Consider the following 20,462-nt stretch of genomic DNA (forward strand, 5'->3'; position numbering starts at 1 on the left):
CTCCCACTAATTTAAATTACTTTCAATCACTGAGCCAGAATGCATGCCTGAACTTTAAACTGCACATTAAAAATAATATTTTGACAAAGAAATTAAATCTAATGAAATACAGCCATCAAATTATACCCATAACATTAATGTTTTAATGCAAAATTAAGGTATTGATCTTCAGTTTTGATATGCCCAACCCCATTTATTGTTCGCTTTCTGCTCACCCCACAAAGATAAAAGGAGTGACTCATCTGGCATTTCACAGGGTGCTTAATTGTTTAACCAAAGAAATTTGATAATTGATTTTTCCATTTCTTCAAAGTAGGCCATTGAGTTTTTCATTGGGATTGCCTTGATTCTGTGAATCAATATGGGTACAACTGACATCTTAATAATAGTCTTCCAATTCTGAATACAGAATGCTCTTCCATCTATTTAGGTCTTCCTTGATTTCTTTTAGCAATGTTTTGTAGTTTTCTGAATACAGGTCCTTTACATCCTTGGTTAAATTTATTCCTAGATATTTGATTCTTTTAGTTGCTCTTCTAAATGGAATTTTTTTTCTTGATCTTCTCAGATTGCTCATTACTGGTGTATAGAAACACTAATTTTTCCACATTTTTCTTGTATCTTGCCACTTTGTTGAACTCATTTATTAGCTCTAATAGCATTCTTGCATATTTTGGGGGACTTTCTAAATAGAGGATCATTTCATCTGCAAATAGTGAAAAATTGTAATTACGTCTTCCTTTCCAATTTGGGTGCTTATTTCTTTTCCTTGTCTAATTGCTATAGCTAGAACTTCTAGCACAATGTTGAATTACTGTGGTGGCAGTGGGCATCCTTGTCTTGTTCCTGATCTTACAGAGAATGTTTTCGGTCTTTCACCATTGAGTACAATGTTAGCTGTGGGTTTTTCTCATATGCCTTTATCAGGTTGAGGAAGTTTCCTTCTACTCCTAACTTTGTAAGTGTTTTTATCAAGAAAGCATACTGGATTTTGTCAAATGCCTTTTCTGCATTGATTAATACCATGCAGTTTTTTCCTTCAATTTGCTAATGTGGTGTATTACATTGGTTGATTTTCTTGTGTTGAACCACCTTTGCACATCTGGGGTAAAACCCACTTGATCATGGTATATGATTATTTAATGTGCTGTTGGATTCATCTTGCAAGTATGTTGTTGATAATTTTTGTATCCATATTCATTAGACAGATTGCTCTATAATTTTCTTTTCTTTTAGTACTTTTATTTGGCTTTAGTATAAAGATGATGTTGGGTTCATAGAATGAGTTAGGTAGCATTTCCTCCTCTTCAATTTTATGGAAGAATTTAGCAGGATTGGTATTAATTCTTCTTGCAATGATTGGAAGAATTCACCTTTAAAGCCACCTAGTGCTGGGGTTTTCTTTTGGGGGAGGTTTTTGGTGACTGATTCAATCTCTTGATTTCTTTGTTGAGGTCTTCTATTTCTTCTAGAGTCAGTGTTGGTTGTTCATGTGTTTCTAGGAAGTTGCCCATTTCATCTAAGTTGTCTAATTGATTAGCATACAGTTGTGCATGGTATCCTCTTACGGTCCTTTTTATTTCTCTGGGGTTGGTAGTAATGCCCCGCCTCTCATTTCTGATTTTATTTGAATCTTCTCTCTTCTTTTTCTTTGTCAGTCTAGGTGAGGGTTTGTCAATTTTATTGATCTTAAAGAACCAACTTTTGGTTTGGTTGAGTCCCTCTATTGTTTGTTGTTGTTGTTCTCAATTTCCTTATATCTGCTCTAATCCTTGTTATTTCTTTCCTTCTGCTTGCTTTGGGGTTAGTTTGCTGTTCTTTTTCTAGTTCCTCCAGGTCTTTGATTTTAGCTCTTTCTTCCTTCTTAATATCAGCATTTAGGGCAATAAATTTCCCTCTCAGCACTGCCTTTGCTGCATCCCATAAGTTTTGATAGATTATATTTTCATTTTCATTTGTCTTGAGATATTTACTGATTTCTCTTGCAATTTCTCCTGTGACCCACTGATTGTTTAGGAGTATGTTGTTTAACCACTATATATTTGTAAATTTTCCAGTTCTCTACCTCTTGATTTCCAGCTTTGTTATATTAAGATCAGAGAAAGTGCCCTGTATAATTTCAATCCTTTTAAATTTATTAAGAACATTTTTGTAGCCCAACATGTGGTCTATCCTTGAGAATAAACCATGAGTACTTGAGAAGATTGTATATCATTTTGTGGGGTGCAATGTTCTATATATGTCTGTTAGGTCTGGTTCATTTATTATATTATTCAAGTTTCTGTATCCTTACTGATCATTTGTCTGGATGGTCTATCTATTGATGAGAGTGGTGTACTGAAGTTTCCAAATTTATTGTAGAGACATCTATTACTCCCTTCAGTTTTGCCAGTGTTTTTGCCTCATATTTTGGGGCACCCTAGTTAGTGCATAAATATTTATGTTATTTCTTCTTGGTGGATGGTCCCTTTTATTAATATACAATGTCCTTTTTCCTGTCTTATAACATTTTTTGCATTTAAAGTCTATTTTGTCTGACATTAGTATAGCTATCAACTCTTTTTTGGCTGCTGTTTATATGGAATATCTTTTCCAGTCTTTCACTTTCAACCTATTTGTATCCTTGGGTCTAAGATGAGTCTCTTGTAGACAGCATATAGCTGTCATAATTTTTATCCATTCTGCCAATCTATCTTTTGATTGGGGAGTTTAATCCATTAACATTGTTATTACATTGTTATTACAATAAAGGCAGTACTTACTTCAACCATTTTTCCTTTTGCTTGTATATGTCATATCTTGGTTTTGCCTCTCATTTTTCACTTTTAGTTACCCTTACTGATAATATTCATTTCTACACTCCCCTCCAAGCCTCTTTCTGTTGTCTTTTCTTTTCAACCTGCAGAATTCCCTTTAGTATTTCATTTAGTGCAGGACTCTTAATGAACTCTCTCAGCTTCTGTTTATCTGTGAATATTTTAAACTCTTTCTTCTTTTTGAAGGCTAGTTCTGCCAGATAAAGAATTCTTGGCTGGCAGTTTTTTTCTTTCAGTATCCGAAGTATATCCACACCACTGACTTCTCTCTTCCATGGTTTCTGATGAGAAATTGGGACAAAATCTTATTGGGCATCCCTTGTATTGTGATGGATCCTTTTTCTCTTGCTGCTTTCAGAATCCTCTTCTTATCTTTGGCTGCTGACAGACTGATTAGTATGTCTTGGAGTAGGTCTATTCAGATTTATTCTCTTTTGGAGTATGTTGTGCTTCTTGGATATGTATGTCTCCATTAAGAGTTGGGAAGTTTTGGGCAATTATTTCAAATTTTCTTTCTTCCCCTTTTTCCTTCTATTCTCCCCTAGGGCACCCACAATGTGTATATTTGTGCACCTCATGCTGTCATTCAATTCCCTGCGACCCTGCTCATTTTTTTCCATTCTGTTTTCTATCTGTTCGTCTAACTGCTTGATTTAGATTGTCCTGTCTTCTTGGTCATTGATCCTTTCTTCTGCCTGTTCACATTTGCTGTTGTATACCTCATGTGCTTTTAATCTCATCTATTGTGCCTTCCATTCCCATAAGTTGCTATTTTTCTTTGTATGCTTTCAAATTCTTCTTTATGCTCACTCAGGGTCTTCTTAATAGCCTTTATCCTTTTAGCCATATTTTCTTTCATCTCCTTGAATTTGACTTAGATTCATTTGAACAGCTTTGATTAGTTGTTCCAAATTCTGTATCTCCTCCAAATTTTTTATTTGTTCCTTTGACTGAGCCATATTTTCCTGTTTCTTAGTATGACTTGTAATTTTTTGCTGATTATCTGGGCATGTGATTATCTTGAAGGCTAGTTCCTCTTTCTTGTCTAAGATTTTGTTGATTGTTGTTGCATTAAGGCTCTTCTTTGATACTTTGTATTTCTCAGCCAAAACGGGACCAGGGACCCACACTGGGGGCGCAGACCAGTTCCAAAGGGCCCTGGGGAGAGGGTCAGGAAAGACACCAAAAAGCCTTCTTTTCAGCCATGCTTTCCTGGCCTGACCAACAGATGGTGCTCTTCAACAACCCATTCCCTGCAGCCCTAAGAAAGCAGGATAATTTTAGCCCTTTGGCAGCTCCTCCTCTGACACAGCAGCACCTGTCTGGAACGGGAAGAAGCAGTGGGATCCAGCAGTCTAAACTCACCAGCCAATAGCTGGATCAGTTCCCTGTTCTTGGGGAGGAAGATTTCCACAGCCTTCCAGTCCATAGCAGCCCATCAGGAAGGGGCCCGTCTCACCCAAAGCTGCTTTCCTCAAGGGTGGGGGGTGGGCACTAGGAGACATGTCCAAGCGAATTACTCACAGTTTTTTAGCACAGTTTCTCAACCTCTTCATCCCACTTTTCCCTATAGGCTATGCAGTACTCCCCTGGCCTCCAGAGCCCCAGAACAGTTGTTTCAGAAGTTTCTGCCTGTCCACTCACTGTTTTTGGAGAAGGAGTGAGTCCTACAACTCCCTATTCTGCCATTTTAACAGAAGTATCTTTCAATCAGAATTACTTTTTAAGCCTCTTTATAGCTGGACTTTTTTAAAAAGAAGAAAAAATAAAAATACCTTTCAATGGCCAAACAGAAATCTTACATACATCCTTCTACATTTACTAGCATCTAAAAAATAAGTTATTATTTATTCAAATTTAATAAACAAATGTATCCATACTTGGAAAAAAACTTAATACTCTTTCTGAAACACCAAAAAGAGATATTAAAATGGTGTGTGTACTTCAAAGGATCGTATATGCTACATTGACGCTATAGTGTATAATCAGTTTGGAAAGAAATGAAAGATTCAAGTTCATCATTCCATCACTAGAATTTTAATTAGTAAGCATATTAATGTCACATATACTTTTTTTAGAATATAAATATTTTTAAAAGCTTGGTTTTACAATATGATATCAAGAACATGTAGCTAATACAAGTTATATGGGTAATCATCTTGACTTTGGAAGAGAAGTGAGAAATTTGATCAGAATACTGTCATGGTTAAAGGAAGTACCTTCTTTTTAATCATTCATATTCAGCAACAGTGAAAATGCTTTATACATGCATTGGCTCTGAACAACACGTTTCATTTCTGTTTCAAACCTGCTATGCTGTCTGTTACCGTTTTGATGATCGCAAGGTTTAACATAAAAATGCATCCCACTCAGATTCTCAATAATAAGTCTGATTCGGCAGATAACTTCCCAATCCTAAAAGCTTTTATTTTAAGGCAAGGAAATACTGCTTGGAAATCAGATTTTCTATAATTGGGATAAAAAGACAACTATGAGAAGAACACTGCACTTTTGACACCTATCACATTTTTGTGCACTCATTGTACATTCCTGACTTGCCCTCCTCTTTTCGAAGTGCTATATTAAAGTGTATTTACACTATAAAGTTACTAACAGGTTTTATATGAGAGAACTATATGTGTAAGAAAGCAAGACTTTCTAGATAAGAAATCTCCAAATATTTTTTATATTATGTTTTTACAATCTTTTTTATGAAGGGGAGTGTCTTATGTGCAACACCTGCAAATAGAAATAAATCTGTATTTTACTCAAACCTAATCAAATATATCAAATATAAAATACAGGCCTGAAGCAAACTATGATAGCAGCAGTGATTCTTAGGGCAGCATGCGCAAAATCCAATATTCTCATATCTATTCACATTATAGTGGTCAGAAAAGAAATGTGCCAAAGCTCCCTTTCCCATTCCATTTGAACTGGTTCCCCACAATAGAAACAAACATCTCCTGTGACATTAAGTTGTCATCGGCTTGTGTGATACCCAGTTCACTCAGCCTTTTCTTCTTCATCTGGCCTTTCTTCGTGGAGGCAGCAACTAGCTCATTTACAATTTCACAATTGCCTTCAACGTCCTCAGAAAGGACAGATCTTACAAAAGGCTCCATTTTACCAGTTGCACATTGAATCAGCTCTTCTAGATCCACTTTTTCAGCTGCATCTGTGTCTCCAGTTGTCTGCATTTTAAGTGCTCTATTTTCTGGAGAAACAAACAAATTACAACAAATAAAGTTATGTTTCTACACAGTTTATCCTAGAGCTTTCAAGTTTTTCTGCCTAGGATTCCTACTGGCATCTGACTTTGGTGTTAAAAATTCTTTGTCATAAGAATCTCAGTAACAGTTGTGCTGCTCTTCAAATCAAAGTTCCTTACCATCGTACAGGTTCATCGATTTCCAATTCCTTCCACTTTTCAGCCTAGAACTCATTCATCCGACAGATATTTCCTGTATCTTTACTACCGGCTACGAACTATGCTAGGAGCTACGATGGAAAGATCAATAAGATGGTACTACATTTCCTAAAGAACTCCCAATCTAGCAGTTAATTATAGCTGAAGTGAGTGCTTGTGATGGGCAGAATTCATGATCCCCACCTCCTCAGGTTACTCCCATGACTGTTACATGGCACAGGGATGCACATGTTATGAAAGTTACTAGTCAGTGACCTTAAGGAAGCAGATTATTCAAGTAGCCTAACCTATCACACAAGCTCTTCAAAGCAGAGCTTTCTCTAGCTGGTTGCAGAAGAGAAAGTCAGAGAGATTCGAAGCAGGAGAGGGATTTGATGTTCGGGAGGTTCTCCATTGCTGAGTAAGAAAGTGGAGATGTCAGTCCTGCCACAAGGAACTGGATTCTGAAAACAACATAAGTGACCCAGAAAAGTTTCCACAGAGCTCCCAGGTAAGAGCCCTGCCCAGCTGACCCCTGTGAGACCATAAGCAAAGAATCTAGTCAAGCCTGCCTGGACTTCTGATCTACAGAACTTGAGATGAAGTAGAAGTCACAGAGAAATAATTGGAGCAGATTCTGAAGGATGATGAAGACTGCTTATCATTCTTTAAACTTTTCTCACCCACCTCAATGCTTAATCCTTTTCCATGACTGACATTTAATACTGACCTGGGTTATGACTTGAAATTCATGAACTGCATAGTTAGCTCACCTTGCTGCCAAGAAAGGCCAGTGATGGGGGCATTTACTTCTACCAAAAAAAAACAGGCAAAATCCACTCTCCCCTCTAGTGCTGTCTTTAATCTGGCACATTCATTTCTCTGATTCCATCCTTAACAAATGCCAGCAGAAGCCACTGTTGCTATTATATATCCATCTTTATTTCATAAATTTTTAGAAACACAGCTTGGTAAGAAGGGAAAAGCAGGACCAAAGAAACCACACCATCAAGGTGCTGAATGAATAACTAGTTCACCCTGAAAGTTTCTTTCACCCTGAAGTTCTATAATGTTACGGCTTTTCCAACTTCTCTATCCCCATGCCCAAGCCTGCACCAGTGATCATTTTTAAGGAGGAGAGGAAGAACCAGAGCCTTAATCAGAGTTTAATGCTTAAATAAAGTAAATTTTATCTATTTTTTATATGAAAGATTACTAAATATAATGTACCTTCAGTTTCATCTTGGGCATTTTCTTGCAGGTCAGAGAAAATTGTGGGTTTCACCAAGACAACACCATAACCTTCATTATTATGTATGACATTATTCATCATGGTTATTTGGGGAATGTCATAATGCTCATCTAAGAAGTCCTGTGACATCAAAAGCAAAAATGTTGTAAGGATCTGTCACATTCAACACTGCCTGCTTTAAAAATCTTCTCATTTCTGTTCAGACTATTCTAAAAATAAAGATTAAGTAGAACAGCTATGCTTTTTAATATGTTGTAGCACAGTATGAGTTTTGAGTGACACAGCTTTCTCTCATTTTTACAGATCTATAGGCAGAAAGCATTCTCACAGATTTTCAATCACCAACTATTGATACTATTAAAATTTATATAGTACTTATGTTTTTCAAAACTGGAAAACAACAGAACCCAACATGACAATTTAATAAAACATAATTATTTTTCATTCTGATCTTTGAAAGAGGATGCTTCAGCATGTGCTTACCTTAATGAGTATCCCTTCCTTGCAATGATGGATCCCATTGTCATTCAGGGTGCACTTACTCCCAGGATATATTTCTATTCCAGCACCCTACAAGTTACAATTTGAGATAGTAACAATTTGTTTTAAAAAGACAGGACTGGGAGAACCTAAGATGGCGGCTAGGTGAGAAAGGGCAAAAAAACACATCTGTGAAAAATACTAGATAAAAACCAGAAAGTGGCCCAGAACACCACTTCCAGCATAGCACCAGCCAGACAAGGTCTGCTAAAACCACAGGCAATGTGCATTTGGTGAAACCAGGAGCCTGCATTTTGCAACAAGTGAGTAAGCCGGCTGAAAGTCAGGCAGCCACGCTGCGGTGTGGGGAAACGGTGGGCTGGAGACGGACTAGTTCTTTAAAAAAAAAAAGACCAAAAAAAAGTCCAGGAGCAGCTGCAGATAAGAGAGCTGCACAGTGAAGCACGGTGATAAGACAGAGCTGTGCAGTGAAGCACGGCGGGAGCGCGCTGGGCTAACGCCTCAGTGTCTGGCATGGAGGATACCCCTTCCCACACCCGCTGCTGATTGTCTCGAGACCAGGGGAGCAGAGGGGAGCCAAAAGGAGAAAAAAAACACATTCCTTGCAGCCATCTCCCCAGCGGGTGAGGATGCTCCTGCCCGGGGCCGGATCCACAGCCCAGAGGCATGCCAAGAAACCCAGTGTGATGGGGAGTCTTTCCTGCAGCACTGCACACACGCCACAATATCCACCATGGACAGTGGCCTTTAGTGCACCCACGGCTGACTGTCCCGGAGCTGGAAGGGTGGAGCTGTGCAAAAAGGGGGAAGTTAATGTGTCCCATTCAACCATCTTTGAAGCGGGCTAGGAGCATCCCGGCATGGCCCGGGGACCCAGGGCTTCCCTGGCGGGCTGGCACGCACTTGTGATGTGGCACGGCCCTCCCCCCATCAGCACAGGTCCTGGAAGAGCACAGCTGGGAAGGGGGAACCGCTCGGAAATCCCAGGGACCCTATGCGAATACCAAGGACTTGTGGGTCAGCGGCAGAGACAATCTGTGGAAAGACTGAGATGAAGGCTTAGGATCCTGCAACAGCCTTAAATCTCCGGGAGCACCTGGGAGGTTTGAATATTAAAGCTGCCCTGCTCCTCAACCACCCAGACACACGCCCCACATTCAGGGTAGACAACACCAACAACACACCCAAACTTGGTGCACCAATTGGACCCCACAAGAATCAGACCCCCACACACCACAAAGTAGGGAAGAACTGACTTGAGGGGAATAGGTGACTCACAGATGCCATCTGCTGGCTAGTTAGAGAAAGTGTACGCCACCAAGCTGCAGTTCTGACAAATTAGCGATCAAGTAAAGCAAATGCCAAGAGGCCAAAAACAACAGAAAATCTTAAAGTATATGATAAAGCCAGATGTTATGGAAAACCCAATCCCAAACACCCAAATCAAAAGATCAGAAGACACACAGTACTTGCAGCAATTAATCAAGGAACTAAAGACAAACAATGAGAGCATGGCACAGGATATAAAGGACATGAAGAAGACCCTAGAAGAGAATAAAGAAGAAATTGCAAGAGCAAATAAAAAAATAGAAGATCTTATGGAAATAAAAGAAACTGTAGACCAAATTAAAAAGACTCTGGATACTCATAATGCAAGATCAGAGGAAGTTTAACAACAACTCAGCCCCCTCGAGGACCACAGAACAGAAAATGAAAGAACAAAAGAAAGACTGGGGAAAAAAATCGAAAAAATCAAAATAGATCTCAGGGATATGATAGATAAAATAAAACATCCAAATTTAAGACTCATTGGTGTCCCAGAAGGGGAAGAGAAGCGTAAATGTCTAGAAAGAGTATTCAAAGAAATTGTTGGGGAAAAATTCCCAAACCTTCTACACAATATGAATACACAAAGCATAAATGCCCAGTGAACTACAAATACAATAAATCCAAGTAAGCCAACTCGAAGACATATTCTGATCAGACTGTCAAATACTGAAGAAAAGGAGCAAGTTCTGAAAGCAGCAAGAGAAAAGCAATTCACCACATACAAAGGAAACAGCATAAAACTAAGAAGTGACTACTCAGCCGCCACCATGGAGGTGAGAAGGCAGTGGAATGACAGATTTAAAATTCTGAGAGAGAAAAATTTCCAACCAAGAATACTTTATCCAGCAAAACTCTCCTTCAGATTTGAGGGAGAGCTTAAATTTTTCACAGACAAACAAATGCTGAGAGATTTTGCTAATAAAAGACCTGCCATACTTCAGATACTAAAGGGAGCCCTACTGACAGAGAAACGAAGAAAGGAGAGAGAGATACAGAGAATTTTAACAGAAATATATAGAACATCACATCCCAGGTCACCGGGACACACGTTCTTCTCTATTGATCAAGGATTTTTCTCCAGAATAGACCATATGCTGGGACATAAAAACAAGCCTCAGTAAATTTAAAAAAAAAAAAAGAAAAAAATGAATTTGTTCAAAGCACATTCTCTGACCACAGTGGAATACAAATAGAAGTCAATACCCATCAGAGACTTGGAGAAATCACAAACACCTGGAGGGTAAAAATGAGGGGGAGATGAAAAAATCCCTGGATAATCAAAAGCTGAGGGACTTCATCACCAGTAGATCAGTCCTATAAGAAATGCTAAAGGGAGTTGAGCAGGCTGAAAGAAAGGGACACTAAACAATTGACTGAAACTATATGAAGAAATAAAGATTACTAGTAAAGATCACATGGTAAATATAAATACCAACAGTGCTGTATTTTTGATTTGTAACTCCACTATTTACTTCCTACAGGATCTAAAATACATAAACTGTAATGATAAATCAGTGGTTTGGATTCAATGTAAAATATGTAATTTTTGACAAGAACTACATAAAGGTGGGGGAATGAAGAAGTATAGGAACATAGTTTGTGTGTCATATTGAAGTCAAGTTGGTATCAAAGAAAAACAAGATCATTATAGATTTAAGATATTAAATTTAAGCCCCATGGTAAACACAAAGAAAGTATCAGAGAATATGACCATAGAGATGAAAAGTAGAGTAGGGGTTCCGAGAAGTGAGAGAAGGGGCGATGAGGAGTTAAGAAATGAGAGTAGGGTTTCTGTTTAGGGTGAAGGGAAACTTCTAGAAATGGATGGTGGGAAGGTGATAGCATTGCAACATTCTAAATGTGATTAATCCCACTAATGGAATGCTAGGGAGGGGGTGGAATGGGAAGATTTAGGCTTTATATAAGTTTCCACAATTGAAGAAAAAAAAAAAAAAGACAGTCTAAATAGATGACAATTAAACGCCAAGGATGATCCTGGCTGCGATCTGAGGATGGAGGAGAGGAGGCTGAAAGGGGCACAGATGGGACATAAGGGAAAAAAAAAGAAAATATAGAATTTAAGCTGTATATCAATGTTGAATTTCTTGAACTTCTTAGCTGAGCTTAATGGGATTGCATAAAAGAATGTTCTTGTCCATGGGAAAGGTATATGTGAATTATATTGTTTGTTCAAAGATGTGTGCAGCTTGTTCTCATATGTTCAGAGGACAGAGCAATAGATGATGGATGATAGATAGGGAGGGAGGGAAAGAAAGAAATGGGGGTGTGACAGGATGTTAAAGGTGGTGAATCGGGGTATCAGGGGAGGGGGGTCAGGGTATGCTGGAGTTCTATGTATGGGGTTTGTACCGTTTTTGCAACTGTTCCTGTAAGTTTGATTTTATTTCAAAATACAATTTCTTAAAAAAAAAAAAGGACTATAAGAGAAGGTTATTACAATCACTCCTTAGCCTTTAACACAGTATAAATGCAAAGCGTAACTAGAAAGTGTTTTAGAGATAAGCTTCATTAGATATTTCTAATCAACATTTCCATTTGCTCCATTTCCAGCATGTTGTCTACCATTTATCACTCCCTGAAACAAAATACACACACACACACACACACACACACACACACACACACACGCTCCTCTAGCTAACAATGTAAACACTCAATAAAAAAATGATTTAACAATTGCATTTACATAGAGTAACCTGAAAGAACCATGCATGGCCTAATTCTCTTACATTATCACTCAGCACCCATGTTACCAATACAAAAGTAATAGTAATAGAAAAATCTATTTCCTGATACTATGCTAGGGAATTTGGGAAGTAAAAATGATTCGCTCAAGAATCAAGAAACCATTTGGGGAATACTTTAATACACAATTTCAAAGATTAAGAAGAGTTGTTATCAACCATTTATGACACTCCTACCCCAAGTATGGTGAGTTGTTTTTCTAAGAGTGGTAGGGTACCAAGAATAAACATTTATTATAACATCCCCCTATTGGGATTACTAGCACATATTTGGCTGGAAACCAAACTACACAACAACCCAAAGAAATTCATGACAAGACACATCAAAATTAACCTTCCATAAACTAAAGACAAAGAAAAAATATCTAAAGCAACTAGAGAAAAACACCATCTTACCTATGGGGAAAGAAAATTTAAAAGACAGAGGATTTCTCATCAAAAACAATGGAGGCCACAGCAATATGGACTAACTACAACGTGTAAATTCAGAATTGAACCTTAGAGCACAGCTTTTCAGGGGAACACTTATTATAACAGTCCCAATGGTCACATCTATTCCTGAATTCTAATGGCTATCTCCAGAGTCTGAGATGCTGATCCCTTTGTGTATAACCTGATCGATCCCTGGAACTTTGGGTATCTGTGTGACACCTGAAACTCAGAGCCAAAACTCAGCAGATATGAATGTCAGTATTGGCACATATAGCAACTGTTAAAAAAGATGAAAAAGAATCCAAACTTCAACTAGAGATATGAATGAAGCAGATGCGGTCAGGACTAGGGCAAATCGGGCCAAAGGGTAAAGGACAATACTGACTGCATTTTAAAACTTCCAATTCCATGTGAGACAAAGGGAAGAGATGTTTAGTTGGTGCAAGATCTATATTTCCTAAATAATTTAACTAGCACAGTTCATTCAAATACCATAATTACATGGAACTTTTAACAGGAAGTCAGACCTGGTAGGTTTGCATAGGTTAGTGTGAAATAACGATACATCCCAAAGTAATTTAGACAGAGAATAAAAATACATATGCAGGGTCTCCCTGAGGAGCTGGGGGAAAATGCCGAGGTGTTGGGTTTCCTCACCTGGATTGTTACTGATATTCTCACAAACATTGAGGACTGGAGGTCTGATGTGCCGAGCCCTCTATCACAGGACTTGTCCTCATGAAGCTCCTCACTGCAAAGGAGAAGCTAAACCTGCTTATAATTGCACCTAAGCTTCTCCGCCTGAGTACCTCTTTGTTGCTTATATGTGGCCCTCTCTCTCTAGCTAAGGCAACTCGGTGGGTGAACTCACTGCCCTCCCCCCTACATGGGACCTGACTCCCAGGGGTGTAAATCTCCCTGGCAACACAGGATATGACTCCCAGGGATGAATCTGGACCCGACATCGTGGGATTGAGAACATCTTCTTGACCAAAAGGGGGATGTGAAATGAAACAAAATATAAAGTTTCAGTGGCTAAGAGATTCTAAATGGAGGCTAGAGGTCACTCTGGTGGGCATTCTTATACACTACATAGATAACCCTTTTTAGGTTTTAATGCATTGGAATAGCTGGAAGTAAATACCTGAAACTATCAAACTGCAACCCAGTAACTTGGACTCTTGAAGATGACTGTATAGCAATGTAGCTTATAAGAGGTGACAGTGTGATTGTGAAAGCCTTATGGATCACACTCCCTTTATCCAGTGTATGGATGGATGAGTAGAAATATGCGGACAAAAAACTGAATGAAAAATAGGGTGGGGGGGTGAATGCACAACTATATGATGCTACTGTGAATAACTGTACACTTTGGATGATTGTATGGTATGTGAATATATCTCAATAAAATTGAATTTAAAAAAAAAAAAAAAATGGAGGCCAGAAGTAGTGGTACAATATTTTTCAAATGCTGAAAGAAAATAACCATCAACCCAGAAACTTATACCCAGCAAAAATTTCCTTCAAGAATGAAGAAGAAATCAAGACATTCTAAGATGAAAGAAAACTATGAAAATTTGTCACAAGCAATCTACCCAAATAGAATGGCAAAAGGAAGTCTTTTAAATAAAAAGGAAACAATAAAAGGAGTCTTAGAACATCAGAAAGGAAGAAAGAACACAATGAACAAAATTATCGTAAATACAATAGTGTTGGGATTGAATTATGTGTCCCACAAAAGATCCCAACCCCTGGTCCCATGGTTGAGAACACATTTGTAAATAGGGCCTGTGAAGACATTGGTTAAAGAATGCCCAAACTGAATGAGGGTGGGCCCTAACCCAATATGGCTGGAGTCATTATAATCAAAGGAAACTAGACACAAGAAGAGAAGCCATGGGGAGCAGCCAAAAGCTGGAAGTCAACAGAACCCAGAAGAAAAATAAGACATTGCTGCCATGTGCAATGCCATGCAACAGAAAAGCCAAGGAACCCCAAAGTTTGTTGGCCAGTCAGAAGATACTGACTTCAGGAGTAAGCAAGCCTTCTAACCACTGAAACTGTGAACCAATAAATTAGTATTGTTATGCCAACCCATTGTATGGTAGTTGTTTTAGTAGCTGGGAAACAACCAAATGGGCTTTCCTTCTCTTGAGTTTTCTAAATAATGTTTGACAGATGAAACAAAAAATTACAACTGATGTGGTTCTAAATATATGTAAAGGAAATATTTAAGGCAATTATAAACAGGTGAGCATAGGGAGATGTACAGTAGAGGTAAGGTTTTTTACACTTCACTCAATGACAACACCAGTCAACTGTAAAACATTATGTATACATAATTTAATACCTACAGCAACCAATAAAAAGTTATACAAAGAGATATACTCAAAAACACAATAGATAAATCAATGGATGAATCATCATGGCCTTCTAAACAATGTTCAAATAACACACAGGAAGGCAGGAAAAAGAAAACAGAAAAATGAAAAACAGAAAACAGAAAGAAAATGGTAGACTTAAGACCATCAATAATTACATTAAATGTAAATGATCTAAATACACCAATGAAAAGATAAGAGATTGACAGAGTTGATTAAAACACATGATCCAAACGGTATGTTCTCTATAAGAAACTCACTTCAAACCCAACAATATAGGCAGATTGAAAGTAAAAAGATGGAAGAAGATACATTAAGCAAACATCAATCAAAGGAAAGCAGAGGTGGCTATATTGATATCAGATAAAGTAGACTTAAGAGCAAAGAAAATTACCAGAAAGAAACAATATTTAATGATAAATGAGTCAATTCTCCAAGACAAAGCAATCTTAAATGGGTATGCCCCAAATAAAAGAACTGCAAAATATGTGAGGCAAAATTAATAGAACTGAAAGGAGAAACAAAAATACAATTATAACTGGAGACTTCAACACTCCCCCTCAACAACTGACAGAACAAGACAAAAATCAGCAAGAACATAAAAATTCAATACCACCATCAAGACATTAATAGACTTTACCCAACAACAGCAGAATATACAATCTTTTCAAGTCCCCCACAGAATATAATACCAAGACAGATTATAAAACAAACCTCAACAAATTTAAAAGAACTGAAACCATACAGAGTTGTTTTCTGTCCAAAACAGAATCAAACTAGAAATCAATAACAGAAAGTTAACAGTAAACGAAACAACACATTTCTAAATATTGCATGGGTTAAAGAATGAAAACACAACACATCAAAATCTGTAGGACCCAGTTAAAGCACTGCTGAGAGGGAAATTCATAGTATCAAATGCATACGTTAGAAAAGAAGAAAGTCTATCAATAATCTAAGCTTCTACATCAAGAATCTAGAAAAGGAGCAAAATAAACCCAAAGCAAGCAGAAAGAAAGACACAGTAAAGAGCAGAAATCAATGAAATTAAAATAGAATAGAGCAAATCAATAAAACAAAGATCTGCTTCTTTGGGCAAAGATCAATAAAATTGACAAACCTCTAGCAAGACTCTTTCTAGAAGAAGAAAGACACAAATCACAAATATCGGGAATAAAACGGGATATCACTACAGACCCTGCAGACATCAAAAGGATAAGCAAATAACTACAAACAGCTCTACACATGTAAAGTTGACAATTTAGAAGAAACGATCGAATTCTTTGACAAACACAAACTACCAAAGCATGCCAGTCTACCAAAATGTCTAACAAGAGGAAGGAATACTTACAATTCATTTTATGAAACTTGTATTACCCTGATACCAAAACCAACCAAAGACATTACAAAAAAGAAAATGAATATCCCTCACGTATATAGATGCAAAAAGTCTTAGTAAAATATTAGCAAATATAATTCAGCAATATATAAAAAGAATTATACAATATGACAAGGTGGGCTTATTCCAGGGATGTAAAGCTGGTTCAACATTCAAAATTCAATCAATGTAATTCATTATATTAGCAGGCTAAAGGAGAAAAAAATCACATGATCATATCAACTGATGAGAAAATCATGACAAAATTCAATACCCACTCATGAGAAAAACTTCCAGAAAAATAGCAATATAGGAGAACTTCCTTAGTTTGATAAAGAATATCTACAAAAAACCTACAATAAACCTGATGCTTAATGGCGAATGATTGATTGCTGTCCCCTTAAGAACAGGAATAGTGTAAAAATGCCCAATCTCACTACTCTATCCAACATAGTGCTAGTAGTTCTGGCTAGTGAAAAAAAGCAAGAAAAGGAAATTAAAGGCATACAGACCAGAAAGAAGAAATAAAACTGCCCCTATCTGCAGATTACCTGATTGTTTTTGTAGAATATTCCAAAGAATCTACCAAAAAAACTCACAGAACTAATAAGTAGGTTCAGCAAAGTCACAAGATACATGACAAACATGAAAAATCAGTTGTATTTCTATAACTGGTGATGAACACATGGACACTGAAATTAAAAATACAGTATCATTTATAATCACTCAAAAAAATGAAATAGGTATAATCAAACAAAATATGTACAACACTTGCATGCTAAAAACTACACAATGCTGATTAAAGAAATCAAAGTTCTAAATAATTGAGCAATCATTCTGTGTTCACAGACGGAAAGGCTAAACAGGGTAAAGATGTCAATTCTCCCCCAAATTGATATGCAGTTTAATATAGCTCCTATCAAAATCTCGGAAAGATTATTTTGTAGATATAAACAAGATTATTCCAAAATATGTATGGAAAGGCAAAGGAATTAGAAAAACTAAAAGAAATTTGAAAAAGACTAACAAAATGGAGGAATCATTCTACCAGATTTCAAGTCTTACTATATAGCTACAATAATCAAGACTGTGTATTGGTGGAGGATAGGTACACAGATCAATTAAACAATATAGAGAATCCAGAACTAGAGGCACACAATTATGCCCAACTGATTTTTTTTCTCCAAATGATTATTGACAAAAGGGCAAAACCAATTCATTGGAAGGAGAGGCTTTTTAAGAAATGGTGCAGGAGCTATTAGAGATCAAACAACAAACATCTGAAGCTCAACCTAAGTCTTGTATCTTATACAAAAATTAACTCAAAATGGATCATGAACTTAAATGTAAAATGTAAAACTATAAAATGTTTGGAAAACAATATGAAAAAAGCTTTGAGATCTAGGGCTAGGCAAAGAGGCCTTAAACTTAACACCAAAAGCACAACCCATAAAAAGAAAACTTGATAAATTAGACTTTAAGCAAAATTTAAAACTTAGCTCTATAAAAGCCCATGTGAAGAGGGACATGGAGACAGGGAGAAAATATGTGCAAACCAAATATTCAACAAAGGATTAATATGTAAAATATAAAAACAATTCTCTAAACACTACAGTTAAAAAAAAAATACAATCCAATTAGAAAATGAGCAAATGACATGAGCAGACATTTCACCGAAGAGGACATACTTAGATGACAAATAAGCACATGAAAAGATGTTTGCCATCATTAGTCATTAGTGAAATGCACATTTAAACCATAATGTAACACACCTATACCTTATCAGAATGACTAAAATAAAAAACAGTGTAAACACCAAATGCTGGCAAGAATAGGGAGAAACTGGATCACCTATTCATTGTTGGTGAGAAGGTAAAAATGATAGTCCCTAGGGAAAATAGTTTGGCAGTTTCTTGAAAAGCTAAACATGCAACTACCATATGACCCAACAATATAAACTCCTGGGAATTTATCCCAGAGAAATGAAGACTATGTTTACCCAAAATCCATACATAAATGTTTATTCATAATGGCCAAAAACTGGAAACAACCCAGATGTCCGTCAGCTGGTGAACAGCTAAACTGTGGTCCATCCGTACCATGGAATACTACTCAGCAATAAAAAAGGAACATACTATTGGCACATGTAACAACCTGGATGAATTTCCAGGAATTATGCTGAGCAAAAATAGCCAATCCCACAAAGTTATATGCTGTATGATTTCATTTATATAACATCCTTGAAATGACAAAACAATAGAAATAGAAAATAGATTACTGTTTGCTAGTTCTTAAGGAGGAAGTAGGGGAGAGAGGCAAATGGATGTGGCTATAAAAAGGCGAAATGAGGGATCCTTGTGGTAATGGAAATGTCATGTACCTTAACTGTATCAATGTCCATATACAGATTGTGATATTGCACTAGTTTTGCAAGATGTTACCATTGGGGTAAACTGGTACAGAGTACACATATAAGGATCTCTCTTTATTATTTCTTACAACTGCATGTGAATCTACAAAAGTAAAACGTTGAAATAAAAAAAAAGCAACTGGCTTTCAATTGCTACAAACTTGTTTACAAAGCGGTGACTTTAAGGGTCTAAAACTTTCTTTAAAGTTACCATAGAACAGTTGTGAAATTTATTATTTTCCTTGCTACCCTTTGTTTTGAAAATGCTAAATAAGAAACTTATACAAGTGAATCTGGCTATTTAGTATATATGTGTCTGAACTTCATCGAAGAAAGAGAATAGGAATATGCATTTACATCTTGGCCCCATATTTTATTTACTTATTTAGAACTTAAATCCAAACTGCTTCACCGAAATCATACCTTGGCGCCATATAAATCCGAGTTTTTCATTAACAATTCTGCTGATGTCCGTACTGTGACACCTGTAGTCTCACACTGCAGTACACAGTTTTCCAATGTAGTCTTGCCACGGTGAATACCTATCATGAGAACATACAATCAATTGCTTTAAGCAGCACTGTGACTCTTCCAATATTAGAAATGTCCTAGAGATAACATTAGATATGATCTACATATTTCTCAATAGGTATAATTCAAAATTTATTATCTGAATCATAAACTCATAACACATAATACAACTATTTTGAGTTATTCTCTAAAATCTAAAAGCAACATTCCTATAAAAGAAGAAGAAGAAGAAAAAGAAAAAAAGAATGACTTGACCTCCAAAATTTAAAACCAAATAAAAAGCACTTTTCATTAGGGGAAGGGGAAAAGCAAAACAAAACAAAAAAACTATCAGAGAGTAACTTTGTTGAGTAAACTTGGAAGGGAGAAGAGAGCCCTAATTAAAGAGAGGTGATGAAGATCTGGCAGGTGAAGATTGCTAGTTTGAGGCTGGTGCTAAATTGAACACAAAGAAAACCATAATATTGGAATGTTTTAAAAGAAAAACACTGATATCACAGAAATCAATATTAAACTAACAAATCAAGAATGGGCTGAACTGTTTTTCACCTTTGGATAAGCTTCCTAATTTGTCACACTATGTACATAAATATACTCAATTAATATACAATTCATTAAATTGAATATCCCATGGAAAGCAAAGTTTTTTTTCAAAGCCTTTAATAAATAATAAATCAAATATTCAGATACTTACTTAAGATTCCTTCTACAGCATCATGCTGAACAAATTTTATGCTTGAGATCTTGATATCTGCACCTGTACAATCCACAAAAGTATCTCCTTTGCCCCTCTTTTCTATTACAATGTCATCTGGTAGACCATATCCTGAGGAGAGCAAGAACACTTAAGATGGGTGAGGGGAAATGTCTAAACACAAAAACACCAATTTCTCTAATTCAAATGACTCCAAATGATATCTGAGACCTATCAACCAGGTTGCATTAAATATCTAATTATCTCCCCATATATATTGTTTAATTTTAAACCAGAGTATTCCATCTTTAATAATAACAACTCCCCAGTGTGACCCTATAACCAAAAGATTACCGTATCAACCATCTCAGACCAGCTTGGCAATAAATTTACTTACAGAACTGTTTTAACAAATAAATAATCTAAATGCTCAAAGCTGAAACTTTAAAATATAGTCCTGCCAAGTTTTTTTTCCAACACTAAAGATTCTATGATCCTAGTATAAATTAGGTTTGAAAAAGCCTAAGCCTTTCTCAAGACTATCTAATTTTAATATGGTCTTAG

At 36.7% G+C, this 20,462-nt stretch overlaps 1 protein-coding gene across 1 annotated transcript in view; it reads right to left on the reverse strand.

Moving 5' to 3' along the window:
• Nucleotides 1-4,880: 4,880 nt before the first annotated feature.
• Nucleotides 4,881-20,462, reverse strand: part of SHCBP1 (SHC binding and spindle associated 1) — a 31,682-nt gene continuing 16,100 nt past the window's right edge. The window contains exons 9-13 of the mRNA XM_037816123.1: nt 19,899-20,030; nt 19,097-19,215; nt 7,961-8,047; nt 7,456-7,597; nt 4,881-6,033 (exon numbers count right to left, since the gene is read on the reverse strand). Of these exons, the coding sequence (XP_037672051.1) occupies nt 5,708-6,033; nt 7,456-7,597; nt 7,961-8,047; nt 19,097-19,215; nt 19,899-20,030 (806 nt within the window). The 3' untranslated portion in view covers nt 4,881-5,707. The remainder of the gene's footprint in view (nt 6,034-7,455; nt 7,598-7,960; nt 8,048-19,096; nt 19,216-19,898; nt 20,031-20,462) is intronic.

Source organism: Choloepus didactylus, chromosome 22, assembly GCF_015220235.1.
Source record: "Choloepus didactylus isolate mChoDid1 chromosome 22, mChoDid1.pri, whole genome shotgun sequence".
NCBI lineage: Eukaryota > Metazoa > Chordata > Mammalia > Pilosa > Megalonychidae > Choloepus > Choloepus didactylus.